The 25,863-nt window shown below is 42.2% G+C and overlaps 1 protein-coding gene across 1 annotated transcript in view; it reads left to right on the forward strand.

The window, feature by feature from the left end:
• Positions 1-25,576, forward strand: part of SDC2 (syndecan 2) — a 59,547-nt gene extending 33,971 nt beyond the window's left edge. Inside the window, exons 2-5 of the mRNA XM_075706186.1 lie at positions 15,521-15,632; positions 22,670-22,803; positions 23,614-23,749; positions 25,413-25,576. Of these exons, the coding sequence (XP_075562301.1) occupies positions 15,521-15,632; positions 22,670-22,803; positions 23,614-23,749; positions 25,413-25,576 (546 nt within the window). The remainder of the gene's footprint in view (positions 1-15,520; positions 15,633-22,669; positions 22,804-23,613; positions 23,750-25,412) is intronic.
• The last annotated feature ends 287 nt before the right edge of the window (positions 25,577-25,863 follow it).

Below are 25,863 nucleotides of genomic sequence, written 5' to 3' on the forward strand. Positions count from 1 at the left end.
GCCCTAAGCCAGTAGTAATCTGCTCTCCCAGCTCATCAGAGGCGTCCCTGGGGGACTGCAGCACAGGCCTACGTGTGCGCACGCGGAATTAATGGAGGAAGAACAGCCCCTGCCAGCAGCTGGACCAGGGCCTTCGGTCTCCAGAAGGGTCCGTGCTCCATCAGGCTGTTAAGCAAGTGGCTTCAGCACGGCAAACTCTTGGGGTGCCAGTTTATCCCGATAAGCCAATTTTTCTGCAAGGGAACTGCAGCTGTGTGTTTCACTGGACAAGTGTCATTAGTTTTTGTGGGATGTGTCTGGTACGGACTCATTTTTGTAAAGAAATGAAATGAGCTGATGACTGCTTTATCAAAATGCCAGTAGCTGTTGTGTTCTTCTGCCTAATGGTCTTTGTTTATCATGTCGTTATGAAACCGAATGAACTTCTGAGTGACTCTGAAGAAGAAACGTCTGCAACTGACTGAATTGAGTTTTCAGCAGAAATGATCTTCACCTTCTTGTTTCTTAAATGCTTCCTGGTTGTTGTCTGCCTTCATTCAATTATTGTCCCCAAAAATGGCATATGAAAGTATCTTTCTAGAAAATCTCTTCTGTGTGTTAAAGTTGAGTAAACAAATGGTGCTTGCTGTGATGTAACATGTTGCAATTGCCTCCTTGCAGTTGTCTTTGCCAATGTGCCATAGAATCATAGAATCATAGAATCATTTAGGTTGGAAAAGACCTTTAAGATCATCCAGTCCAACCATTAAACCATAAAAAACCAGCCTCCATTTATATTATTTGAAGAATTGTATTTATCGACAAGTTCTTGATCTAATTTGCTCATGTATGTTTATCAGAAAACCTTACACACTTCATGCGTGCCCTGTGAAAAGAGGTTTATTGTTGATCAAAGTGTCTAATTTGAGAAGAACTTAAAAACAATATTATTGTGTGATAGAAAACTCCTCCACACTTTCTACTAAAACCACATTATAGGTGCATTCTTCTATCTAGCTGTATAGATGCATATGTTAAAATGTTCCTCTGCGTTGCATTGCTCTTGTTTGAAACACAGTCCTTGACTGTTCTATTTTCTTAGATATACATATGCAAGTGTACTAGTAATGTTGCAAAACTATTCTGTGTTGTCTTGCTGTGGCAGATCTGAATGTCTTGCCGTATGGTCTCCCTAAGCAGAGTCTTTACACCTTCCCTCTTTGTCCTTGGATTTTTTTTTTTAAGCTCCCAGAACCTAGGGAGGTGAGCAGGTTTGTCTGAGGTCAGGTCTATTAAGCAGCCGACATCCGTAACACTTAGGCTCATGAAACCCCTTTTCACGTGTTCCATTTCCGAGTGCTGAGTGGCCCTTTTACTGAAGCAAACAGAAACAGGAACTAAGCAGCTTCCTGATGCTATCAGTGTAGCAACCTTTTTTTATTGCTTGCAGAGAAAAACCTGTGGTTTGAATTAAACTTTTGTTATTAATCTGGGGTTAGCCTTGTAAAGTGCAATTGCTTTGGACATATGTGCAATGAAACCTTAAGAGAATTTGTCCATTTGATTGATGGCTATATGGAACAGATTATGTGTTGTATTTTTGAAGCAGAACTGTCAGAAATAAGGTGCAGATAATTGGAATACATTCATGCTTTATCTAGAATAACTCGGGGTTGACAGGTTACTTATCCATTGTGTCTGCTATTTTTGCCAACACTTAACCATGTTAAGTAGCATAACGATGCCAGTGCTGAATTAGTTGCTCCCGTAAAACATTACTTAAAAGGTGTTCTTGTGCTATTTGAAAACTTTACTGAATTGATAACTTAGAAAACATCTCTTCTTTCCATTCACTCCACAAGGTACAGGTTTAACAAGGAAACAGGAAAGTTGATCTAACATCCAGAAATAAAATATCACTGGCAGAGATTTTGTGGATTCAATTTATATCAGTTTAAAGCTCTTTCTTTTACCCTTCTCCTTGGGCAGCTTCCTCTGTATGTCTTGGCCCTCAGCTGAGAGTCTAGTTATCAAGTGTGATACAGAAGTTGGTATCAAATCTAAATCTTTCTGTGCCTGTGTGGGCTGTCAGTTGAGTACATTTTATAGTGTGCCCTTGGATTAAAACAGGGTAGGTCTTAGTAGTTCTGATGACACCAAGGAGTAGTATGGGTCACTGGCCACACAAGCTTTCAAGATACGAAACTTCAAAGTAAAAGGATGAGCAAGAGTTGCTTCCCCAAACAGGATCACCCCATAAATATTTTTGCTAAGTAGGAAAGTACAAGAAACATGGATGTGGCTGCTCAACTGTGGCTACTCATAAGTTACAGTCCAAGGAAGACTGCTGTGCTAGTACTGGCCTTCTGCTGGCACGAGCTTCCAGAACGCCACGAGATTGCTTTTTGATGTGTGCGCATAGGTGTCGAGTTGAGGTTTGCTTTTCCTACAGAAATATGGTCCTCAAGCTGGAGATCTTTATCTGATAAGGGGTTTAAGAATAAAGCAGAGTGTTTGGGGTTTGACTTTGAAGTATGAGAAATGTACCTTTCCTTTTCTTCTTCCCTTCCTCACCTCCCAAGCCAGGTGATGTGTTTTCTTACTCAATAGGTAAATACACTTGCTAGCTTCTGTTCCTCTACGAGAGAGAGAGAGAGAGAAGAAAGTGCCAACAAGGCAAAAGAAAGTGTGCAAGTTAAATAGCATGGTTCCAAAAATACGTGGTTTTGGTCTGTTTTGTCTGCTGTGCATTCATGTTGCTCCCTCTCAGGAGGTGGCTTAGGTATGTAGCCAGATTCCCAGCAGCAGGGCAGTGATCTGTAGAATATTAGAAACATATCAGGAAAGTGGAGGAAAAAAAAAGAAATAAAAAAGGAACTTGGCAGACCCCATTCTGGTTTCTGCTTAGTACCTCCCTGTTTTGTGCTGTATTGTAAGCAGTGCTTTAGCAGTAATACAGACAAAGCCTAACAAAGAGACTTGCTTGCTGGCAGAAAGTTGCTTAAAATAACTTACTGAGGATAAAGAGGCTGCCCAGGTCAATAATGCTGTGAAATCCTCAATGTGTCACAGCTCCAGGAGGTTTTGTAGGCATATGGATTTTTAAAAGCTTTAGACCATTGATAAGGCAGTAAAGATTGTAGAGTGCTGCTAACCTTGTATTGATGGTGCTGGGACAGTTTTATGAAGATTCGGGGTTTGGCTATAGACCAAAATCTTTGTTCCCTTCAGCAGAACTCTGATTTAAAGTATTAATGCTAGAAAGAAAAGGTTGTTCTTTGTTAACAGATATTTAATACCATTAAGAGTCTTTGTTGTATTTCACTCTTCAGTCAGATCTATGACTGTTAAAAATGCTGTCAGACAACTTGCCTGGCTTGCTTTCCTTTAAGTCAAGGGAAGTATCAAATACAGTGCAATATATCCCTACCTTCATTATGAATGTAATTCTTTTGGTTCTAGTTTTATGTAGCATTATTTTTAAAACATCGGCTGAAGGTAATCAATATGAAGCTTATTTCTGGCAGTTTTCATTAAAGGTAGCCACTCACGATAACTGGGAGAGATTATGTTATCAGTTCACTAATCCTTCAGTTAAAGCAGCAGCTTTCTTGACCATGCTTTAAACCAAAAAATTGTAACGTGCTGTTTGAAGGTGGTCCCTTATGTAATTCCCGTTGACGCTTTCATTTTGAGAAATTCCTATATGTTCATCTTCAGCGTTGTTTGATCCACGTTCTGTCACATCCATGTGCACAGCTCATGGGGAGGGAGTAGCACAGGGCAAAGGGGCAGGAGCTGGGGTTGTGGTGAGGAGGGGAACCTCTGTAGAAAATTGGGTGTCAGCCTTTCCACTGCTCGTAGAGTAACTCTTAGTGTACATTATACTATACGGTTTCAGCTTGATGCTTTCTATGTACATTTGTGGGTTTTTTTAAGAGCAGACGTATGTTAGATGGTTCTTCTCAGGAATATGAATGCATGTTAATTGTTACGGTGTGCGGAACTGTCTTACAGCAGGTATGGAGGCTCAGAGCAGACTGCCTCACCGAGGCTCTGCCTTGTTTTCTCTTGCTGTGCAGTTGATATGGGGTCAGCCATATCAGCTGCAGAACCGTGTGGGTAGAAATTCCTAACAATATAGTTCAAATTATCTTTTAGTGGTTCTGCTCAGTATATCCACCTAGTTTCCGAATGCAACCCTGGGCTGCATTTGTCTTCAGAAGAAATTGTCCCCTTGGTTTCTACTTGCCCAATCTGATGCTGCACTGCAAACCCCAGGGAGACGCCAGGAGAGTCAAAGACGGAGGGAGGGCAGGAGGGAAAATCCTTCCTTCTTGCCTTTGCCCCACCTGGCTAGGAAGCTGGCTGGCGCTGCAGGCAGGGTGCTGTGTCCCCCCGCAGCCCAACCTGTCTGTCATCGTTGGCTGGGGAGTCGGGCGGGCTTGTGTCGGTGATGCACCAGTTCCTTCTCCCTGGTGGAAGGAGGGGAGTCGTGCCTGAAGGGCAGCATACCAGACAGAAAACTGCTCCTGAAGCCACGCAGCCTGTACAAGCCGCCGTATCTCTGATTTCACTCAACTGCTTTTATAGTAGAAGTTATTACAGTGATGTTTTATCCCATCTGAAGTAAACTAATTTCTTATCTTTGTATGCATCAAAGAGGATATGAACACCCAGCCTTTGTAGTAAAAATTCAGTTAAGTAAGACGGGATCAGAGTGCCGAATCCAACAACTTAATCTTCTAGACCAGTGAGATGAGGGGGTGTTAGACTAGTTGGCACCTGGAAACAGCAATAAAGTCATCTTTGTTGTCTTACTGCTTGGGGATCTGGAATACGAAGAGGTATCTCACAAGGATGTACCTGGTCTCTGAATGCTTTCTGTGTTTGCTGTCTCTGTCTGAGAAGACTGTACCAGTGTAAAGAGTGGCAGTGATACCATTTATCCTTTTGGCCACAGAGATTACAGCTTCTGGCCTAATTTAACCAAGTTTTGGACTTACCAGTGCTTTTCCTGCCAGAGGACAAACTGATCCCCTAGCTCCGTGCTTCCAGCCACCACCCAACAAGTTGGAAGCAGTTACCTGAATAAATGAAGCTGTGATTGTTTTCTGGGACTGGAGAAAGAAGTCAGCACATGCAGCATGTTCTGCTGGTTAACGCAGAGTTCACATTGATCTGCAGTTCAGTTTGCATTTTGCATCACTAGACAGTACCAGGTTTGAGCATAAAATCTTCTCTGTCAGCACCCAAAGTAGTATAAAGATGATGATTTGGGGGTTTTTGTTTGTTTGTTTATTGGGGTTTTTTTAAGATATTTGTTTAAAGGGTGATCCCTTCCTCTTGTGTTGAGTGCACAGCCTACATATTCTGTTGTAATGAAACTGAGAATCCTGGTACAAAGGTGTTTCATTTAAGCATACTTAAAGCTTGAGCTCTACTTTCCTTAAGTAAGAATCTAGCGAACCTGGGATATAAATGTGTTACCACCAACATTCATCTCCGTTCTAGAGAATCCAGGATTCCTCTTCATTTAGCGCAGTTTATGGCCGTCTTCTGAAATAGGTTGCATGTGTTTGTGGGAGGCAGGGAAGTCCCTTCAGCTAATTGCTACGACAGCACAAAATTTTAGAAAGATCAAACAGATTTTGGATCTACTGGTGGCTGTTTTTCCACCTGTGGGAAGCTTTGTTGGGACGTCACCAAGAGTCCGCTGGCTGCAGGTGGCAAACAGAAGTGTCCACCGAGAGATTCGTGGACCTTGTTGTTCAATGAGTAAGTCCCTATTGGATAACAGATTATGCATTCAAGAACTGGAAATGCTTACTCCTTAAGCTGTGAAGTCTTGTTCCGCCTCACCTTTGACAAACTTCAGTTGCCGTACATAACCTTTGCTAGTAATATTTAATTGGTGCTTAATGCAACTTCAATAATATAGCTGTTTTATATATAATTTCCCTGTTTATGCGAAAGTAATGTAATTGATTGAGACAGTTTATTGCCAATTCTTGCTACTAATGGCAAAAATATCTTAATTTAAATGATTTCACGTTAGCTGATTCCGGGTTCTTCACATGGGGTTATTTAGTTGAAATTCACGGACTGGAAAGGAATCAATATGGGCCTTTTGAAACTGGTGGAGGTTTGCAGTGCTCCCACTACGATTGATTACAGCTGCTTTTGTAGGGCTTTAAAAAGAACAATCTGTATTAAAAACATCATTCTTTGGTATGAGCTCGAACAGCTCCAAATAGGTTTCCATGGGGGCTGCCCTGCAATTTGACCACTTCAAGGGATTGCAGTAATCACCAGTGGGCCAGGGCAGCGAGGCAGAGGAAAGGCTATTAGGTGGGGAGTTATTGGCATGCATGCCAAAGAGGTTACCCTGGCAGCTTTAATCATTCATCCGCATTCTCAAGAGGAGGGAGGAAAATATAAGTGTTAGTTCTTCTGATTGATTAGGAAAAAGGATCAGTAAAGCATGAGAGAGGGGAGGTGTGCGTGGAAGAGCCAGTGAGCCTTAGGTTTAAAAGCGCTGACTGGGACAGGCACGTGTTACGACCTCTATACCAAAAGCTACCTGCTTCTCCTGTTACTGTCAGACTTGAGACTGGTGATTCAAAGACAGGCTAACCTCTTCATTCAGCATTTTCAAAGGAGCGCATTTAGCTTCTTGGTCACGGCTGTGCCTTAAATTTAACCTGTCTGCACATGGGCTGATGTGTCCTTAAAAAACTGATTAGCATTTTGAGCTGTGACAACGATTTGCATGGTGGTTTTGATCCAATTTTATTGAAACCGATGGGTGCCTTTTGGAAACGTGCAGAAAATTGCTATGCTAATTGAGATAAATCAATCCGTGATGCACATTGCTGGCTGCTGGCTTCTGATGCTGTTTCGCCTGCACTTTGCCCTTTAATATTTCAGTCTGGAGTAGTGCTTCAGAAGTTGATTCAGCTGTAGCCCTTCTAAAATAATTTCCCTGTTGTATCGTGCCTACGTCAAAGGCAGAGCTGAAGACTAAACTGTTCTTTGCACCCATTGATGGCTTGGCATGAAAGCTGAAAGGGCTTTGAATCTTTTAATTTTGGGATTCCCGGAGAAACTTTGGTATTAAACTTCTGCTTTTATGTGGGAAACAAGAATTGCTGTGTACTGTACCTCGACTGTTAAGCAGTCTTGAGGTTTTCAAGGTAAAGGAGACAACTAAACGGCAGTGTTCAATTCAGGGTTTCACGTACAAGGAAAGACCTGTTGGTACGGAGTCAGGGAGTGTGATACAATGTCAAATCAGGGGGTTCACGTTAACAGCACAGCAATACTGTTTGCTTGGGTTGCCCTGCCCCTCTATCGTTCCTAAGTAACCATTCTTAAGATGGAGTAAGTTTATGTGGTCATTAGATTAGGAAGGTCCCTTGGTCCTAACCTGTAGCCTGCGTGGAGGTGATCTGACCATGCATCTTCCCAGCTGTTGGTCTGGGGAAGGACCAACAGGGCTCATCCTCTCTTGAGTGTGGGCTTTCAGCGTGAACTGCTGTAGAACCACAGGAAACTTTAATTGCTGGAGGAAGAAAATAAAATGCTGCAGTTTCATATCCTGTGATCCAAGTAGCTTTTACTTGCTGAGTTGTGAGATGAGGCTGTGGGACTTCTGAGGAGACTCTGCCCAGGTAAAGAACTGCTCTTCACTGGGGTATAGTGGTGGCAGAGATCCACAGAGGTGAAGGTTTGTTGTTCCAGAAAATTCTGCATAACTGAATGAAGATGTAGGTATCTTCTGCAGGGTAGATGATGAAGGCATCTTTTGTAGGTGCAGACCCACCTACGGTCTAGCTCAGCTAGCAGTCCTTTCATACTACTACACGTGGGCTTGAGCCTAGTTGGATAGCCTAGGAGGGCTGTTGAGTAACTGATGAGGATCTCTTTTTGTTCATTTACTAAACATCTGTTGTAGCTGGAGAGCATGGAGCAAGCTGTTTGATCTGTCCTTCATCACAAATCATGCCGTTGGTACTTGTGCATAAGGATAGAAAACTCTGCCTGATCTTGCTGCCATGCTTGCTCGCCTCCCTCTTGTATCTTCATACAGCAACCTCTGTCCCACCCTGGGTAACACAGTTTCTGGATAAGGAATTAAATTATTAGGCTAAAGTGTGGCCTCTGTGCGTATCTAGTAGATAAATGATGCACAACTGGAAATCAGACTCTGTGAAATGAAATGGAAAGATAGAAGCTTTTTCCATTGGAATTTACCTCAAATGTTAGAGGACGTTTATCTTTCTCCTCAAGGCAGGACAAGCTGCAGTTCCAAAGCTGTAAGCAGGCCAAAGACCCACTACACAGATCTGAGCCTGTATAATGGGAAGAAAAACATTAAGATAAGTTCTGTTATCACATAATGTACCATACGGCATGTAATTACACATTAGGGAATATTTCTAAAGGCACAGATGACTGTTAGAAAACAGGCAGATGAGTTTCTATGACTTCATGAAGAGTGTGAACTTAAATCTGTCAGCTGCAGCACAGTAATTTCTTTGGTGCGTGGCCATAAGTGAACAGTAGCTGACGTGGTGGTGGCTTGTTGGTGTCTCCTTACCCCGGGGGGGCTCTTTGCCTTGGAGCGTTGCCCTGTGAGCACCATGGATGCAGTGTATTTTCTTTAGTGCGAGCCATGACATAGTCTGCTGAGATGTCTGACACCGGCAAGAGTTGTCTTATTAATGCTGTCCCTGTCAAATACGCCTCTGTTTTGGTAATTAGTCTGGTGTAACAGACTGTGCACATCTTAAAAGCCAGCATATTTTGATTCTTGGCTCTGACGTGAGGCAATCTCTGTAAATCAGCTCTTTTGGTAGACTCCTCTATTGTTGAATGCTAGCGGTAGTAGAAGCAGTTTGCAGTACTTGTGTTTATTTTGGGCTCTCCGCCTTTCCTCGGCAGCCACGAGCGGTCAAACCCTTTCTTTATCTGTCGTGAGAGATTGGAGGCCTAAAGCTATAGTTTTGTGCAGCATCAGGAAGTTCTTCTGCATGAGGTACAAGGAGCGTGAATAATCTTTCTGGCATGTGCTCCAGCCACGGTAGTGGCTCTGTGCTGCACCAGACGGGGTCTCAGCCTGCCGTGCCGCTGCTGGCACCAGTGCCATCCCCACAGGCAAACACCCGACTTACAACGCTAGTAGGGACACCCATACAAAGATTTACTCTTCCACCCTTACCTGAAGAAGGGGAGCAAGCATCCTCCAAGATTTTAAAAATACCTGTGGAAATGAGCTCACCAGAATTAGTCACAGCAATCAAAGCTTGTTATTTAATTGGCCGAAGCCAGCAGTGGGGGAGGCGGTGGCTTTTGCAAATTCAGTTCAGGCAGTTCCCACCGCGAGGCTGGTTTTCACATTGGGCACATGGATGAGCGGGAGGACTGGCACGGAAAGGCAGCAGCCTTGGGGACCGCTTGGAGGGCTTTAAGCTGTTCTGAGGTAGAACTGGGAGATGGTAACGGTGTCAAAATGATTCGGGGGAAATGAGCAATGCAGATGTTGGCTTCTGTATGAAACCCTTGCTCTCAAGCTTGCAAAATTCAGTCTGGGACCTGTTGTTATGGAAAGAATATTTTTGCTGTGATCACAGTTACCCAGACCGTGGTGTAGGGCAGCTTTCCTGTCGCCAGTACCCCCTCCACTAACATCACCGTTGCGCAGGCAGTATGGTTTCTCCAAGGAAGAAAATGGGGAGTCCTTAAGAGTGTTGTGCTTAAATTACATCACGAATTATTAGCACCTTATTTCTCAAAAAATCCCACAAGTGCCCACTACCATGCCTCCCACTGCCACTTCTGCCGAAGGCCCTGCCGCAGTTGGCACAGTGGGGTTTGGCCTGCGAGTCCTTAAAAGTGGCCACCATCCCCTTGAGAGGAAATATCAGGGACTACTTCTTTCCTTCCCTTTTCTTCTGTGCCCAGCTGTAGGACATATGAGTGAAAGGAAAGAAAGGCATCTCTGATAAGACAATTAGTGGTAAACATGCCTCGTAACATAAAATCCTACTTCAAAATTATGTGTTTCCGGCAGGGTACACGCAGGCAGTGTCGGGATGCACAGGCTGAAGGAGGTTGATGAGCACTGCTAGAGCTGGCAGATGCTCACCTCTGGGAACCAGTAACACAGTGGGAAATGGAAGGTGGATGCTCTTCTGGTTAGGACATTTCTCTGGCAAAACCTCGTGCTTTGAGGTGTAAATCTGATTTTCAAATTTTGTGCTTGATAGAGGTTTTTTTTGTCTAAAATCATGACTTTCATTCCTGGAGAAGGTTAACGAGGTTTTAGGGGGACAGTGTCACCAGTGAAATAGCTTTCCTGGTATGACGAGGGAAGTCAAAGAAATGGCGAACAATGATAACAAGACGCCTGCTGGCTTCGGGGTCGGCAGTGCTGATGTCTGTTAGGACTAACTCCTGTTGGGTGGCAGGTCATAGTTCCTCTTGCAGGAAGCCTGGGGGGAAACAGAGCTTCTCCTTCACACAACTGCCTTTTCTTCTGCCTTCAATGGGAGTCTCGGCAATGGCCCTCGGGCTTTAGATGAATGCATTCAGGTAGTTAGCTTTCCAAAAATGGAGTGTATATGAAGAATACATCACGTAGGGAACTCAGACTCACCAGCTGAAGATGCTTTTATACAAGCACTAATACAACAGTACTATCTGTTAATAGAAGAGGACAGTCTGTTTTCTTTCTCCTTCTTACGTATAAGATCTCCACCTCATCAACAGCTGTAATGCTTGCAAATTTTCAGAGCTCCTGGCTTAGATAGTTGGGTTATAACATCACTTTTAAAATATTAGTCTCTGGTTCTGTGCATATTAAACGGGTTACATCTAAAAGACTTCCATCTGGGGAAAAAGGGAGGCAATGTACCATTAATAACCCAGCTGCAAACCTCAAATTCTCTGTCCCATACATATACCCAAAAAGGCAGAGAACAGAAATTTGAGTGCATCTGTAAGTAATAAAATGTTTCCTTCCATATGTCAGTTATTCATTCTTCTTCCGTCTGAGTTTCAAACAGCCACGACAGCCATGGTAGACATTACTTCTTCACTGCTCCTCACACCAGCTTTCTTGGCTTCATCCACATAGCATAAAAGTCTTTAATGTCGTACTCCTAAATCATCCCCATGTAATGGGAGTACTGACTATAACAGCAGCACTGGAAAAGGGAATGGCTATTGCAGGGCACTTTGTACTTTTTTTTTTTAAATGAAGTACGCCATCCTTTCCCAACCTTCCTATTGTCTGAAGATTGCTTTCAAGATTTTGCCATTGTAATTTTGATGAATGATTTATGCCTTTCATGAGATGATGAGTCAGAAAGTATTTTTGCTTTGTTTCCTCTCTCATTTAGTGTCAGAATGAAAGCTTTTTTTATTAAATATATCCTGGACGATCTACATTTATTAAATTACGAATCATTAAAAATGTAAGATTTAGTAAAATAAAAACTTTGGTATTTCAAATTCAACATATAACTGGTATGGGAATATCTTTTATCTAGTACTTAATGGGTGCTAATCTACACTACATCCATGAAATTTAGATTTATGTCAGTGTAGTCAATAACCAGACAGGAAGCAGTGATCATTGGCATGTAGCATGTGAAGTATTTAGGTCACAGGATTTTGCAGCATTATATTCTTGGAATAAAAATGTAAGTGGGATAACAATGGTGGACGAGAATGCAATCTCTGTCAAGAGGTAACGAGCAGTTTTTGAGGCTTCAGGGCCAGATTAAAGGACTGATAACAGAGACATCCTTGCCTAGTGTTCCTGCCGTTTTAATAGATCTGAAAATAATGCTGTTAAATAAAACTGACATGAGGACCCTCATTTCAATTGTTAGCCATAGGAAATAGTCCCTTAAATATTTGGCCTTCATAATAACTAAAAATAGATTTATGGAGTTGGAATTTGCAAACTTTTTTATTTTTCCTCCTAAGCATATTAAAGTGCTAGTACAGACCTTTCTCTGTCCAACCTTACTGACAACAGACTTGTTTTTCCAACTTATCTTTTGTGAACACCCTGGGAGTAGTCCACAGGCCCTCATGGATTGCCAGCTGACAAGCGAGAAAACATTTCTAGAGCAAATATTAAATCAAATTTATTTTTACATAGCATAAAACTGCAAAGCATAGCTTCAGTGCTTGATACTTACTTAAGCACCATGAAGTATTCTTTTATTTTCATTAACTGTCTCTCATTTTTCTAAGCTTAATCTTCACAGAATTATTTTTAATGGCTATGCATTTTTTGTTAACTGTTGGGCTTTTCTTTTTATTCTTTCATTCCAAGTGGACTAAGGCATCTATGTGCTTCTGAGCAACTGGGAAAAGAGGTGCAAGCTGTGGGTGTAGAGGGGGTGCCCCTACCCCAAATCTACTAGCCAGCTTGCAAAGAAAGCCTGTTTGGGGACAGTGCAGTGCATTTGTCTGTGCAAATGGTCGGGATTTTTAAGCCAGGGTATGCTTCTTTGTGCCTTTGGTTTGAGAGGCTTGTGTCCTGCCCAAGTTCCACTAAAGGAGAATCGTTTGTACTGGAAGTGAGCTGAAGCAAGGGGCTCTGGCCAGAGAAGCTGCAGAGCATCTTCCTCAGATGGAGCTTGATGTCTGATCTGAATGCGTTTGGGGTTCACTGTGCCATATATTTCTCCCCATAGTAAATATTGTACTGGATCTATAAGACTGTGGGGAATAGTTTTCTCATTCTGATGGAGTTGTGCCATCCACAATACTAGATACTAAATAACGTTTCACATTGTATCCTTTGCATCCCCAGAATAAAATACAATGGATGCTCAAATTGCTGCTGAAAACTACCCAGGCTTTTCCTCCATTTCTGTTCCTCTGTTTTCAGCTGGTTTAAATCTTGAGAACATCTCAGCATAGCTAGAAATGAAAGCTTTTGGCAGCTGAAAAGCCATAATTCATTGAAAGAAAGGGAGTGAATATGATGGTGGGGAGCCTGGCTGACCAGGCGCTTGCAGCTTGGGCTGGATTGGGTTAGCTGCTCAGCTGTTTTACAAAAACTGAATCTTTAAAAGAACTGTCAGGGATCCTTTCTATCTTCTCTGACTCCTGTGAGGCTGGAAAGAGAAAAAAAACAGGGTTGTTTATTTTTGAGGGGGGTGTTGTGTTGGGGGTTTGTTTGTTTTTTGAATTCTACTAAGTTTCCTTCAGATATAGACAGAAGTGGGAAATAGCCTAGGGAATAAATCAATTGGTAAGTTCATATTTTTAGTCAACACTAAAAATTCTGGGTACGGGTGTGTGATGCTTCTGTTTTCATGCAGGCTAATTTTCATTCACTAACATTTGCAAAATCAGGCTGTTTCTCAGCTGTTGCCAAATGCTATTGGTAATTCCCATTGTTAGGAAATTTCTCCAGGTAGGTCTTCAAATTTTTTTCCCAGCATGGCATGGGGTGGTATTTACTACCTCTGATACCTTTTGAATATTGTATGCCTTTTCTGTATTCATGGGCAGCCACCTGCATTTCCTTTTAAACATGTTTTGTTTTTTCCTGCCAGATATTGAGGAGTGGGTTGCTCTGTACCACGATTATGGCTGAAAGTAAAATGGGGCAAAGTGGCTCGGTCCATTGTGGCAGCCTGATCAACAGCAGGATATTTGTCCCGTGACAGGGAGTTGTTTTCCTATACAGAAACAGTCTCAGCTGTGTCTTAATTACAATACCACCTATACATCTACCGAGGTACTTCAGGCCTTCCTTTGGAGACATCTTTTAAAGGAATTAAGTCATTTGATGGTGACCAGACATTGTCTTGAATTTCTGCTTTGGACTGCAGCCAGTTCCAGGCAGACCATGTGAACTAGCAGCGGCAGCAGAGAGCAGGCCTTTTGTAAACCTATCTTAAAACCAGGGCTTTCCCCCCCCCCCCCCCCACATCCCACAGGTAAAAGCTGCCGTAGCAAGAGTAGACTTTGACCAAGTATCGTGTTGTTTTTCTTTTCCTCTGTAGAAGAAAACCAGGATAACGCTGTTTTAGTTCGGAGCTGTTCAGAGAAATGTTAGGTACCCCCAGCGCAAAGGTCTTTTACTCTGAAATACTCTAATAATCAGGATGGCCTTTCTGCTTTCCACGAGGAATCATATTTTATTGTAGATCAAATTGAAGAGCAGTTTTCTGCTGTGAAGAAGCGTAGAACAGGATTCTGGTGCCAAAAACCTCCTAAAAAAAGTCACAAATGTCTTCAGTGATATTTTTCAGACCTCTGGGAAAAAAATTACCTTGGAAAGTCAGATGTGGGTCTTTGCATATAGGAGTTACCCCTTTCACAGTTTGGTACCCCTTCAGGAAAGCTACAGTGAATGCTGAGTAGAATAAAATGGGCGATCAATGCCTTGCCGTAAAAAGTAAGGTGGAAACCTTGGGACTCGGAGCAGCAGGTTTGGGCGCTTATATGAGATATGGCACAGATACATTTTGGTATAGCATTTTGGTATTTGGCTTTTTGACTTAAAACTCCATTTGCAACTATCATACTTTCCCCAACAAGTTGTGGCAAAGGGGTGTTCACAGAAATGCTGGTAAAAGTAATAGTAGTAATAGTGGCAGGTATCTTCTCAGTCATCACAGATACGTGGCTCCCGTAAGGAAGTTTATGCTCTGTTGAGCAAGTGCAAGCTGCTGTGGAGGAAGACAATTTCTAGTCTTTCAAAACCTAAGTTGTCAGTCTAAAAGGATGACTGATACCTTGTTCTATTATCAGCTCATTCTAGCAGAATCTCTCTTTAGTACGGAAATACTTGCAGATGTAAAATGTGGTGAAAGTCACAAGAAGCCAACTTTTTAGCCTGTTGAAGCTACAGCTGAATTTTAGGAAAGATGCATTCATTTAGGAATTGGAGCATCTTGCCTGACCAGAATTTTGGAAATGTGCTGTCTGATCTGGCTGGAAATGTCATAATCCTTAATCAACAGCACTGTCTTGGAAACATTTGTATTCTGTAGTCTCAGCTGTTCATTCTAACTTGTAAAGTTAGTTTCGTGGGGTTTGGCTCGATATACCTCTGAGATGTTTTTTGATTCATGCTCTTGTTGCTTCCCATTTGAGATCAAATGACAGGGTTCACATGACAGCCTATAGATTTGTATATTTGAGATCTTGACAGAGGGCTTCAATCCTGGGATTTGCTTCTTTCCTGTTACAGAAGCTCTGCAGAGTATATTGCAAATCCTATTTATTCATTCATGCATTTAATGAGATGAAGTGTGATTTGAAGGGGGCTTGCTTCCTAAAGATTGGGTGGTTTCTTAGTTTTCATTGTGCAGCCTTGAGGGGTTTTTATGCTATAATTTTACAAATTTCTTTAACATCTTAGATAAATGCGTTGCATGAACTGAAAGTATAAACTGTTCAGTGGGCAATCATCAACTTTGGAAATCGCAGCGAAGATTAAGAGACTGCTACACTAGAGAACTGTTATCTTTTTAACCATTCCCTCTTATCTGTTTTCCAGAGAGCAGATTTGACCTCTGATAAAGATTTATACCTTGACAACAGCTCTGTTGAAGAAGCATCAGGCGTCTATCCAATTGATGATGATGATTATTCTTCTGGGTCAGGTTCAGGTAAGACAACATGTCACAATTTGATTTTAAAAAGTGCAAGAAGTAATGCAATTATTTGAAGAAAAGCTGTGCAGTTTTCCTTTATAAGCTGGAGATGATACTTTCAGTGAGTGCTTGGCACTCTATTTACAGAGCGCTGAGCACCCCTGCGGGCTTGGTTTTAAATATTAACTTTCTGCTCTTTTCTGTTACTCTTTAGTTGCATCATTTCACTGCAATATTTTCTCTCTGCTGTCTCTCTGCTTTCCCTCTGGTTTCTGTGTAGATCTCTCTGGAGTTTAGAAATAAGGATTAGAGAAGGCTTAGTTCTCCCATGGCATAACACTAATTTAGCAGTCTGTAAGAAAACATAGCAGCAGCAGCAATCTTGTTTTCTTTTATATGCATTCAGGTTCATGCAAACATGGTGTCCATTCCTTTTTTGTTGTTATTCTTTTAAATTTAGAAGTCTAGATACTGCCAAAACCATGACAGTTTTCACTGAGGTAATTACATCCATATATTGAATAAAGAAATTCTTGAACATAACATACTGATTTCTCAGACTTAAACACTCATTAGAGGCATGTAGCTAGCTCATCATTTTTCAAAAAACTGTCAGTGAAACCTCATTAATAATTTCTCTTAGAAAGCCTCTTTGTGGAGTATCTTCTAGACTAGCTGGAAGGCTCCAGCTGTTAAAAGTTAAGTGCAGGATTTTATGGTAGTTCTGGAAGAGAAATTTCCTTATTGTTGTGAATATTTGCCGAGCTGTTGTGGAAATCCCTGTTATTTTCCAAGTGTGTTACTTATTTGTTTGTCACTGCACTTTTTGTAATCTGTCTTTTGATGTTTATACATAGTTGTGGATTTTTAAGGGATAAGCCCTTCTTGTAGCACCTTGTCTTTGTTGCCTTGTAAGCCACAGCTGAGATTTTTCAGATGGATTTTTGGTTTTCCTTTCTTTTGGTGATTCAAAGATATGTTAAAATGAAGTCTGCAGAGGTCTGATTGTGCTGCCAGGCAAATCCAGGCCCGTGGTCATTGGCACCTGGGTGATACCCTGTGTTTTGGGAGCCCTTCATAGGGGCAATTTGACGTTCCAGTGTCATCAGAGGCTTAATTGGACCTCCTTGCTGTAGACTTCTTTGAGGGGAAATTTAACATTTCATTTGGGAAAAAAAAAAAACAAACTAAATTAGCAAGTCAGTGATTTAATCCAGTTCCCAGGACTGTCTAAGGAAAATTCTGATCTCCAAGAAAATTGCCCTTTCAGTCAGCATCCCATTCTGTCATGTCTTCAGATGCTGGTGACTTGTTAAGCTTCAGGAAAGGAGATAGGTTGACAATAAATAGCGGTATGGAGAATGGTCTGGTTTGGGTTTTTTTTTTCATCCCTCTGTGGAGTTTGGCTATTTCTAATACAGGTGATTAAAAATGCAGCCCTGCTTTTGAAGTGGAAAAGACTATACAAGAACTGGTTTCAGATTTTGTTAACCTGTCTCAGTGGTAAAAGTGGAACCAGAAGGACAGAAGCTAACTCTAGACTTCACCAACAGTAACACCTTGGCTTTCTCTTCTCTCTTTTCCTGTGCTCAGCCTTGAGCCATGGGTGGAAGATGGAGTGTATAACATGCACTCTTGCTACCTCTGGCAATTTCTGTTTCTTTCCTATAAGAAAACAGGAAAAGTCTCATTGTAGACTGAGACTAGCTGGATGCCTCTCCAGAGAGCTCATGTGACAGTACCAAAATCCAATACTTTTTGAAAAAAGGAAGAACTCTTAAGTTCAAATAGTCTTCTGAGCAATCCTTGGGCCCAGTTTTATTCACTTAAGAAAAAATCTCAAAAGGAAAGCAAATTAGCATCCCCTCCACCCTGCTCATCCTATACTTACTGCTATTTCTGTTTTATGAAGTAGAAAGTTTCCTGCAGATGTACCAATGATCAGTTTTCCTCATATTATGTTGAATGTGTCTGTCTTTACTTGATACTCAGTGAGGTAGTGTTCCTAGCAGGAAGAGCCTTCCCACTCAAGAGTGGTTTTCTTGCTACATAATTCCACTCCAAGCGAACAGATCCAAGATGACAACATGCTGACTCCTTTCCTTGGTATGAAAATTGTTAGCTGCCACCAGGCCTATGGAGATAAACAGGAATTGTCAGCGCCACCATTCATGCCCTTGCAGGTCTGCAAGCAGCATTAACATGGACAGATGTCATTGTAAGCATGACACATTTCAAACTAGAAATTGGCTGAGGGCTTTTTGTAAGGAGAAAAAAAAGGTGATGATGTTCCGCTTTTTTTGTCTTTTCTTTCCTTTCATAGCCTCTTTAGTCTTCATGTACATTCAGCTGCTGCTGTGTGTTTGCCCAAGTGTTCAGTCCAAATCCATTGGTCAACAGTTTCCGAAGGAGCCATGCCTGCTTCCTGACTGTCTTGTATCAACAGCAGAAAGTCCATAGTGAATTCATTAGTCCATTGTTTCCTTCTTGCAGTCTGTGTCTCTGAGGAGATGCCTCAGCCTGTCAGCACTCTTTTTAGTGTTGGTGTTTGTATATAGCATAACAATAAAAGAGTAAGAATAGTTTTTCTGCCTATATGCAACTTGAAATGCTTTTATCACTACTGTTACTTTTTCCTCTGGCATAAAAGATCTTAACTGAGCCTTGGTCTTGCAGGTACCTGGAAATAGCTGCTAAGCAGCACGACTACCCTTATGTTAAGGAAAGGTACCATCTCTATCAGATTTATCTACAAGTTCTTTGGAAAACTACCTGTCCGGTTCTTGTGTCTTTTCTTAAGTTACTCATGGTATACAAGTCTCTGCAATATATAAATCAGAATCTTATGCAAATTTTTCCTTCCCCTTCTTCTCTTCCCCAATCTAATACTTCCCAGTCAATAGCAGGTCGAGTTGAGAAGGTTAGCTCAGGATGAACTAGGCCTAGACTGACATTGTGACTGGGGGCTGTTGTTGGAGGAAAGTTATTGTGGTGGGGTTGGAGCTTCTTCAAGAAATACAAAAGCAGATCTGCTTTGGCTCTTGACCTAACGGGAAGCAGAAGTTAGGCTCCAAGGCTGGAAGGCAGTTCAGGAGTCCAGTGGCAGTGTGGTGTGGGGCTGGGTGACGGGTGGTGGCTGGGCCGGGGGGGCATGGTTCTGGGGGTGGAGGCACGGGCGCTCTCCCAGGTCCTGGAGAGGAGCTAGCACGGGGGCCATGGCTGACACTGGATGCTCCGGGCCTGGTGGCACTGTGTCTGGCAGGCACTGCAGGTGGGGTGACACACCCTCTCCTGGTGTGCTTCCCCTCCCGTAGTGCAGGCAACACAGCAAGTATTCATTTTCCATTTCCTAAGGTCCCACTCATAAGTGCCTTTCAGGATGGCTTGGAGCAAGAGCTTCTTTTGTTCACCTGCTACACCAGCCCCAAGCATGCTTCATGACATTGACTGCCTGGTTCTCCAGGTTCTTTAACATAAAAACTTACTGTGATACTGTTTGAAAGTGTTTTTTTGTTGTGCTGGACGGAATCTTATACTTCAGCATAGTTAGGACTCTTCCTGTTATTCTTTCTTCAAGTTTTGTTGGTTTTTTTTTCCCTCCTCAGGTGAGAATTATCAGAGACATGACATCCTTGCACTGTCGCCATTTATTTGACCTGCAGTTCCCTGATAGGGCACTAGTATTATGTTTACATTGTCATCTCTGTTTGCCTAACACTATGTTGATTAAAGGTTGTATTGGGGACTTTTCATGTGAATGGGGGTGACATAAGCTGGCTAAAAATGTGTCATTCTGGTATGTGTCACATTGATGATAGAGATGGAAGGTGTGAAACAGATGGTGGGTATGTGTGTGCACACCTTATGACAAGTTTGCTTGCAGTGGTGCTTGCCTCCCAGAGTGAGGTGGATTTAATTACTGCAGGTTTTTTGTGGTGCCCTCACTAAGAGGGCAGTATCCATTTGTAGAGGGACTCAAGGCAGTTAATACCCAGCGCCGTCACCCAAGCTGGCCAAATCCAGAAACCTTCTAAAGAGACAGTGATATTTTCAAGAGGAAGAAGTAAGCTCTTATACTCCAACCATTTCACAGTATTCCTCCTGACAACCTAGTTGGAAGTTATGCTCATGATACTCTGTAGGTTTTTCCTTTCCTATTTGGATTCAGGCATGGGGGTGGTTCTATTTTTTTTACATTTTAGGGAACATGATACTATGTAAAATGCTATTGCTCTGTTCTGAGAGCATTAGAAAGGTTTTTTTGATCCCTCAGTCCTATTTACGGGTAATTCTGAGAATAATACTGTCTGTTTAGCAAGGGAAATTACTTCCCCTTCTTTAGACCTACTCCATGCCAAGCAGAGACCTGTCTAGATAAAGCTAATTAGAAAGCAGGAACCATGCAGATGAGTCTGAGCTTGTACCAGAGTCAGGCATAAATGATGGGTGATTTGGGGATTGTCAGGACTCCCCTGAGGCTGTACAGAAGAGGAGTTGGGTACCTTTGGTGCAAATCTAGCAACTAGTCCAGGAGTTAGATAGTCACCCATTTGTTGAGAGACTAGACATCTGCATCCTCCATAGCCAGAAAGGTTCAGACCTGTAACGCTCACCATTTTATCTGGCAGACACAACTACTGCCTGAAGCAAAGGTGGCATTTAAGGATTTGGAGGAGCAGTTGTGATTATATGGGACTTATAATTTCATTAAAAAAAGAAAATAAAGTTTTGTACTCTCAAAGTGTGTTTTTATCAGATCTCTAATCTGATCATCAATTTTAATTTCCTTGACTGTGAAAGTCTTGTGTAATTTGGAGGAACTTTGGAAGGTAAAACAGGCTGAGCTATCCATTGGGCCCTTACTTCTCTAAGAAAACTCTTGAGGCAAAGCCAGAAAAATTTTCCTGTTGGATGCCTTTCCTCACCTCTGTTTTGAAGCAGGATGTTGGTTTTTTGATCTTTGAGTAGCATTTCAGGAAAATACCTGATTCTTGTTGTGAGGTCTTTATTCTGGAGGTTGCACCATAATTTTGGTATCTCTGAAGGTTTTTCCAGTATTATTCTGTGCCGGTAGCTTTAATGTAGTACATTTTTAATGATTCCAAATTATATTTTCTACAGTACAGAAGTCATTTAGTTATTGTCTTGTTAACACCCTTCCTCGCAATGCCAAATGCATATAAGTCTCGATCGTGAGTTCAAAACTTTGCTGTTGTGCTCAGATTTTCAGCTTTTCTTTCTCTACAAAAATAAGATAAAAAGTCAGTTTGGAATGAGTGAGTCACACTATTCTGTTGTAAGAGGATATATTTTTATTTGTTAGGAATTATCTTATGCACATTTGCTGGATTTATTACCCAATAGTTACTTGGGTAATTGGTGTCTGTAATGAGCAGAACACATTTTGATTCCTAAGGAACGGTCCAAGAAGAGGTTGATTCTTTTCTTCTTTCAGGTCTTGCAATAATTTAGTCTCTTGTCCGTGTCTTCTTCTTTCCAGTATCACTAAAGGATATTTATTAGACATGTCCATTATCTTATTTTAAAGGAGCCTCCATCTTCCAGCAGGGCTCTGAATGTGGAGGAAATTAAATTTAAGGTCATCTTTAGGGAGTTTTCTGTCCTCTTACTCTTTATTTCAAAAGAAAAGGGCTTCTGAATTATGTGGAGTTTAAAAACATGTGCATTCCTAGTGACTGGAACATAAAGTCATAACAGTCTTCCTGTAGATAGAAACTACTGGGTTTTTTAGGTTTAAGGGTTTAACAGATTTGCTGTAGAGGAGAGATTTGTTGTTGAAGCAGCGCATTACAAGGGAAAAACTGTTCAGTTCATGTAGTTTAAGTCAAGTCAGGATCAAAGAAGTTTTTTGACAGATTTATTTATGATATGTAATTAACTGGCAATCGTTGAACTATAGTCTTGGGCTCAATATCAGCAATGCAACAGATAACCACAATACCAGCCATTTACAAAATGGTGATATGCAACTACAAATTTCCAGCCCCTGTTCTGTAACTGATCCCAACATGTGCCATGCACACAGCAGCTTGTGTGTGCACACACGCATCCCTCTCACAGGCCATGGGGTGTGCAGGCCCCCCTGTCTGGGCATGCAGGACCTTCTGCCTGCACACCCCCGCTATGGGAGACACGGGTGCTCCCCGCCCCATGTGATCCCGGGGCCCCACCACCTCCTGCCAGACCCAGGAGGTGACCCTGTGCCCCCGGGGTGCAGGTCATAGAATCATAGAATTGTCTAGGTTGGAAAAGACCTTTAAGATCATCCAGTCCAACCATTAACCTACACTACCAAGCCCACCTAAACCAATCAAGGGTAGACTAGACTAAACCATGTCCCGAAGTGCCACATCTACCTGTTTTTTGAACACTTCCAGGGATGGTGACTCCACCACCTCTCTGGGCAGCCTGTTCCAATGCTTGACCACCCTTTCCGTAAAGAAATTTTTCCTAATTTCCAGCCTAAACCTCCCCTGGTGCAGCTTGGGCCCATTTCCTCTCGTCCTATCGCTAGCTACTTGGGAGAAGAGACCAACACCCACAGGTCCTTGGGGTGTCCCTGTGGAGAGCTGGGGGGGGCTGCTGGGGGTACCCATGCGGTGGGGGATGGCTCTGCCAAGCCCCGGCAGAGCCCCTGGTGCCACGGGCCACATCAGACAGGGTCACACCAGCCCTGACGGCTGCTGCCTCCACTCCAGGGTCTCTTCCCCATTACAAGTATTCATGTGTTTTCTGTACTTCTTTTCAGCCTGGTTCCTTGTGTTTCAAAAATATCATGGTAATTTCCTAGTTACTGCTTAATCTGGCTGATGGTCCCCCTTCCTCTTTCATGATCACTTGGGGCAAATATCCCCCTGGCAGTTTGGGGCGCTCTGTTTGCACTGGCATCTTTATCTTAGCAGGCATTGTCATCTAGGCCATTTGCCTAGGGTGGGCTGTGCAAGCACCCCTACCTCGGTGTCATAGTAAAAAATGTAATTGGTCTGCAAGAATTTCACCGGTCAATGAAATGTCACCTTTTTTGTCTCTAGGTGCTGAAGAAGATGAGGATAGTGCAGTGGTAACAACATCCAGAACACTTCCAAAGTTACCGACAACTAGTGATGCATCTAGCGCTGAGACCACCACAGTGAAAATGCAGACCAAGGTGCCTGCACAAACAAAGGTGCGTGGCTGGAGAGCAACACCGTTTACAATGGTTCTGCTGTACCCCATGGGCGGCTTGCTGTTAACTTTGTTTGATTTATATGGATTAAAAAGCCTCCACAAACTTTACTTAATGCTACTGCAGCCTGTTATATGAATACAGAGCCGCTCAGTTTCATTTCTACTAGAAAGTCTGCGTGAGGACATCTGGGTTTCACATGAAAAGAGAGAGAGATGCAAAAAAGAGTATCTCATGATACACAAGACAGTTTCACATGATACCTTTGAGTCCGAGCTGTACTTTTTTTTTACATCTCTCAAAGAGTTATTAAAAAATTCTACATGAAACTTCCGTTCTCAAAGGAGAATGTTGTGTGGTTTGGCTGTAGTTTGAACACATGCCAGGTTCCACTTACTATTTCAGTGTTTTCTTCTACCACCATAGGTAATATTGTCTAAGTTACCCTCAAAGACGTTCTGAATATAACATACCTGATGTGTTAATTTCAGAACTGTTATTTCATTCAGAGGCCGTTATTCTGATAAACACAGGCAATATTTAACAGCTGCTTGCTAAATATACTTTTGGGGGTTTTAAACTTGTGGATAGTGTTTTTCATTCCGACATCGTGACGACAAATAGATCCAGTTACAATGTCTAGCACAGCTTTCTGCGGTCAAAAAGCTTCCCATGTGTTGTGTTTGTGGGTATGGTGGAGTATGTGCGTGGAGCCACAGCTTCGTGGCTGCCGGTGACGGGCAGTGACTGTGCTGACTTGCGGTGTGCCCTGTCTGTAAGCAATGCTCTGTTTTCCTTTTTGTGCCACAGTCACCTGAAGAAATCGGTAAAGAGGAAAGGCTCGAGACAGATGCCAAGAAAAAGAGTGATGAGCCAGGGGACGACACTGATGTGTTCACCGAGAAGCATTCAGAAAACCTCTTCCAGAGAACAGAAGTTCTGGCAGGTAAGGCGTCGTTTGCTGAGGTCCATCTCACCAGAAATACCACAGAAAATGGAGGGCATCCATATCAAATAATACAAACTCAACATTTGTGGGTTTTGATAGATTCTTAAACACATTCATGGGGGTAGCCAGTGGTTGATTTGATGAGAATGAGATGGGCATCTTCTGGTGTTCTTTAATGGTGAAGTCTTTGCTAATTGATTTGATGCCTGCAAGTTGAATACTGCCTGCTGAATATCTGGAGCTTCCACAGCTCGGAAAGGGAGTTGCTATTTGGATTGACGCTTGTGGTGCAGAAATGTATTTCTCACCCACGCTCCTGAGAGCACATTGCTGTCTGGTCTGTCTGGTGCAGGTAGACACTGCCAGGGAGGAGCTCATGGCAGGGGCGGGTGGATGGAGAGGGATGGGTGAGCGCTGTCCTTAGGATACAGAGGGTCTGTTTCCATGCATAATCCAGGGAGCCATATGCTGGCCACCAATGTTTTCCCATGGCTTTAGAATCATAGAATCGTTTAGGTTGGAAAAGACCTTTAAGATCATCCAGTCCAACCATTAACCTACACTACCAAATCCACACTAAACCAATCAAGGGTAGACTAGACTAAACCATGTCCCCAAGTGCCACATCTACCCGTTTTTTGAACGCTTCCAGGGATGGTGACTCCACCACCTCCCTGGGCAGCCTGTTCCAATTCTTGACCACCCTTTCCGTAAAGAAATTTTTCCTAATTTCCAACCTAAACCTCCCCTGGCACAGCTTGAGCCCATTTCCTCTTGTCCTATCGCTAACTACATGGGAGAAGAGACCAACACCCACCTCACTACAACCTCCTTTCAGGGAGTTGTAGAGAGCGATAAGATCTCCCCTCAGCCTCCTCTTCTCCTTCTTCTTTCCTACATGTGAGGTTTTTTTTGGCATAAGAACAGTGTTTACAGGTATACTTTTCCCCCCGGGTCCTTGGAGGGGGTGTTGGGAGCCATGAAGGTCACACAGTTTTGTCCTAAATCTTCCTCTGAGCACTAAAATGTGAAATAGCCTTAATATTCACATTAGTGGAAGCATGTGGGTTTGCTTTTGAAGTTTAGTTGGAGTTGATACTTTCTGCACCCCCGCAGGTGCATGATGAATGTAATGCCTCTGTTCCTACAGCTCCGTGAAATGTTCTCTCCTATTACTCATAAATAGGAAATTCATTTCGGTCTAGAGTCAGAGCAAAAACTGATGGAGAAAAGGGAAAACCCATTTCTTAGCTAGTGCAACAAAATAGTTCTTTTAATGCTGAAAATGTTAACTGTTGAAAAATGAGTTTGAAAGAAACTTAAATATTACTATTATAAATGAAGACAACTTTATGCTCTGGCAGTATGGGTGGCTTTCTCAATTGAGGTTTTAGAAAATTTTTAATAACTTTTTTAGAACTGTGGGCTGTTGGATCACTCACTTGTAGGTTCAATGTCCTTTTAAATGATTGCCTTCATAAACACAAACAGGCTTTCTGAGAATATACTTCAGGGTACTAATAATCAAGAGAGTTGCATAATGGGAGCCCTTTTCTGTAATTTGAAAGTAATGGCAAACTCACTGTGTGAGATGAAAATGAAACATGGTGCTAAACTTGTTTTTCCGGCATATTGTGACTCTCTGTTTCTTTGATTACAGCTGTTATTGCTGGCGGAGTTATCGGTTTTCTTTTCGCAATCTTCCTTATCCTGCTGCTGGTATATCGTATGAGAAAGAAGGATGAAGGCAGTTACGACCTTGGTGAACGTAAACCATCCTGTGCTGCCTATCAAAAGGCACCTACTAAGGAGTTTTATGCATAAAATTCCTATTTAGTGTCTCTATTTATGAGATCACTGAACTTTTTTAAATAAAGCTTTTGCATAGAATAATGAAGATCTTTTTTTTTTTTTTTTTTCATTAAAGAGCCATTACGGCACCTTTATGATAAAATCCCATTGTATTTAAAACTTCTCATGTATTCCTTTAAAAATGTAAAATTAAAACTTAACATTTGCAGTGTTCTGTGAATAACAGTGGCAAAGCATTATTTTATAAAACCATTGATGTTCACTGAATCATTTTTAAAACTTTATGCATAAATATAAAA

Source organism: Pelecanus crispus, chromosome 2 (genome assembly GCF_030463565.1).
Source record: "Pelecanus crispus isolate bPelCri1 chromosome 2, bPelCri1.pri, whole genome shotgun sequence".
Classification (NCBI taxonomy): Eukaryota; Metazoa; Chordata; class Aves; order Pelecaniformes; family Pelecanidae; genus Pelecanus; species Pelecanus crispus.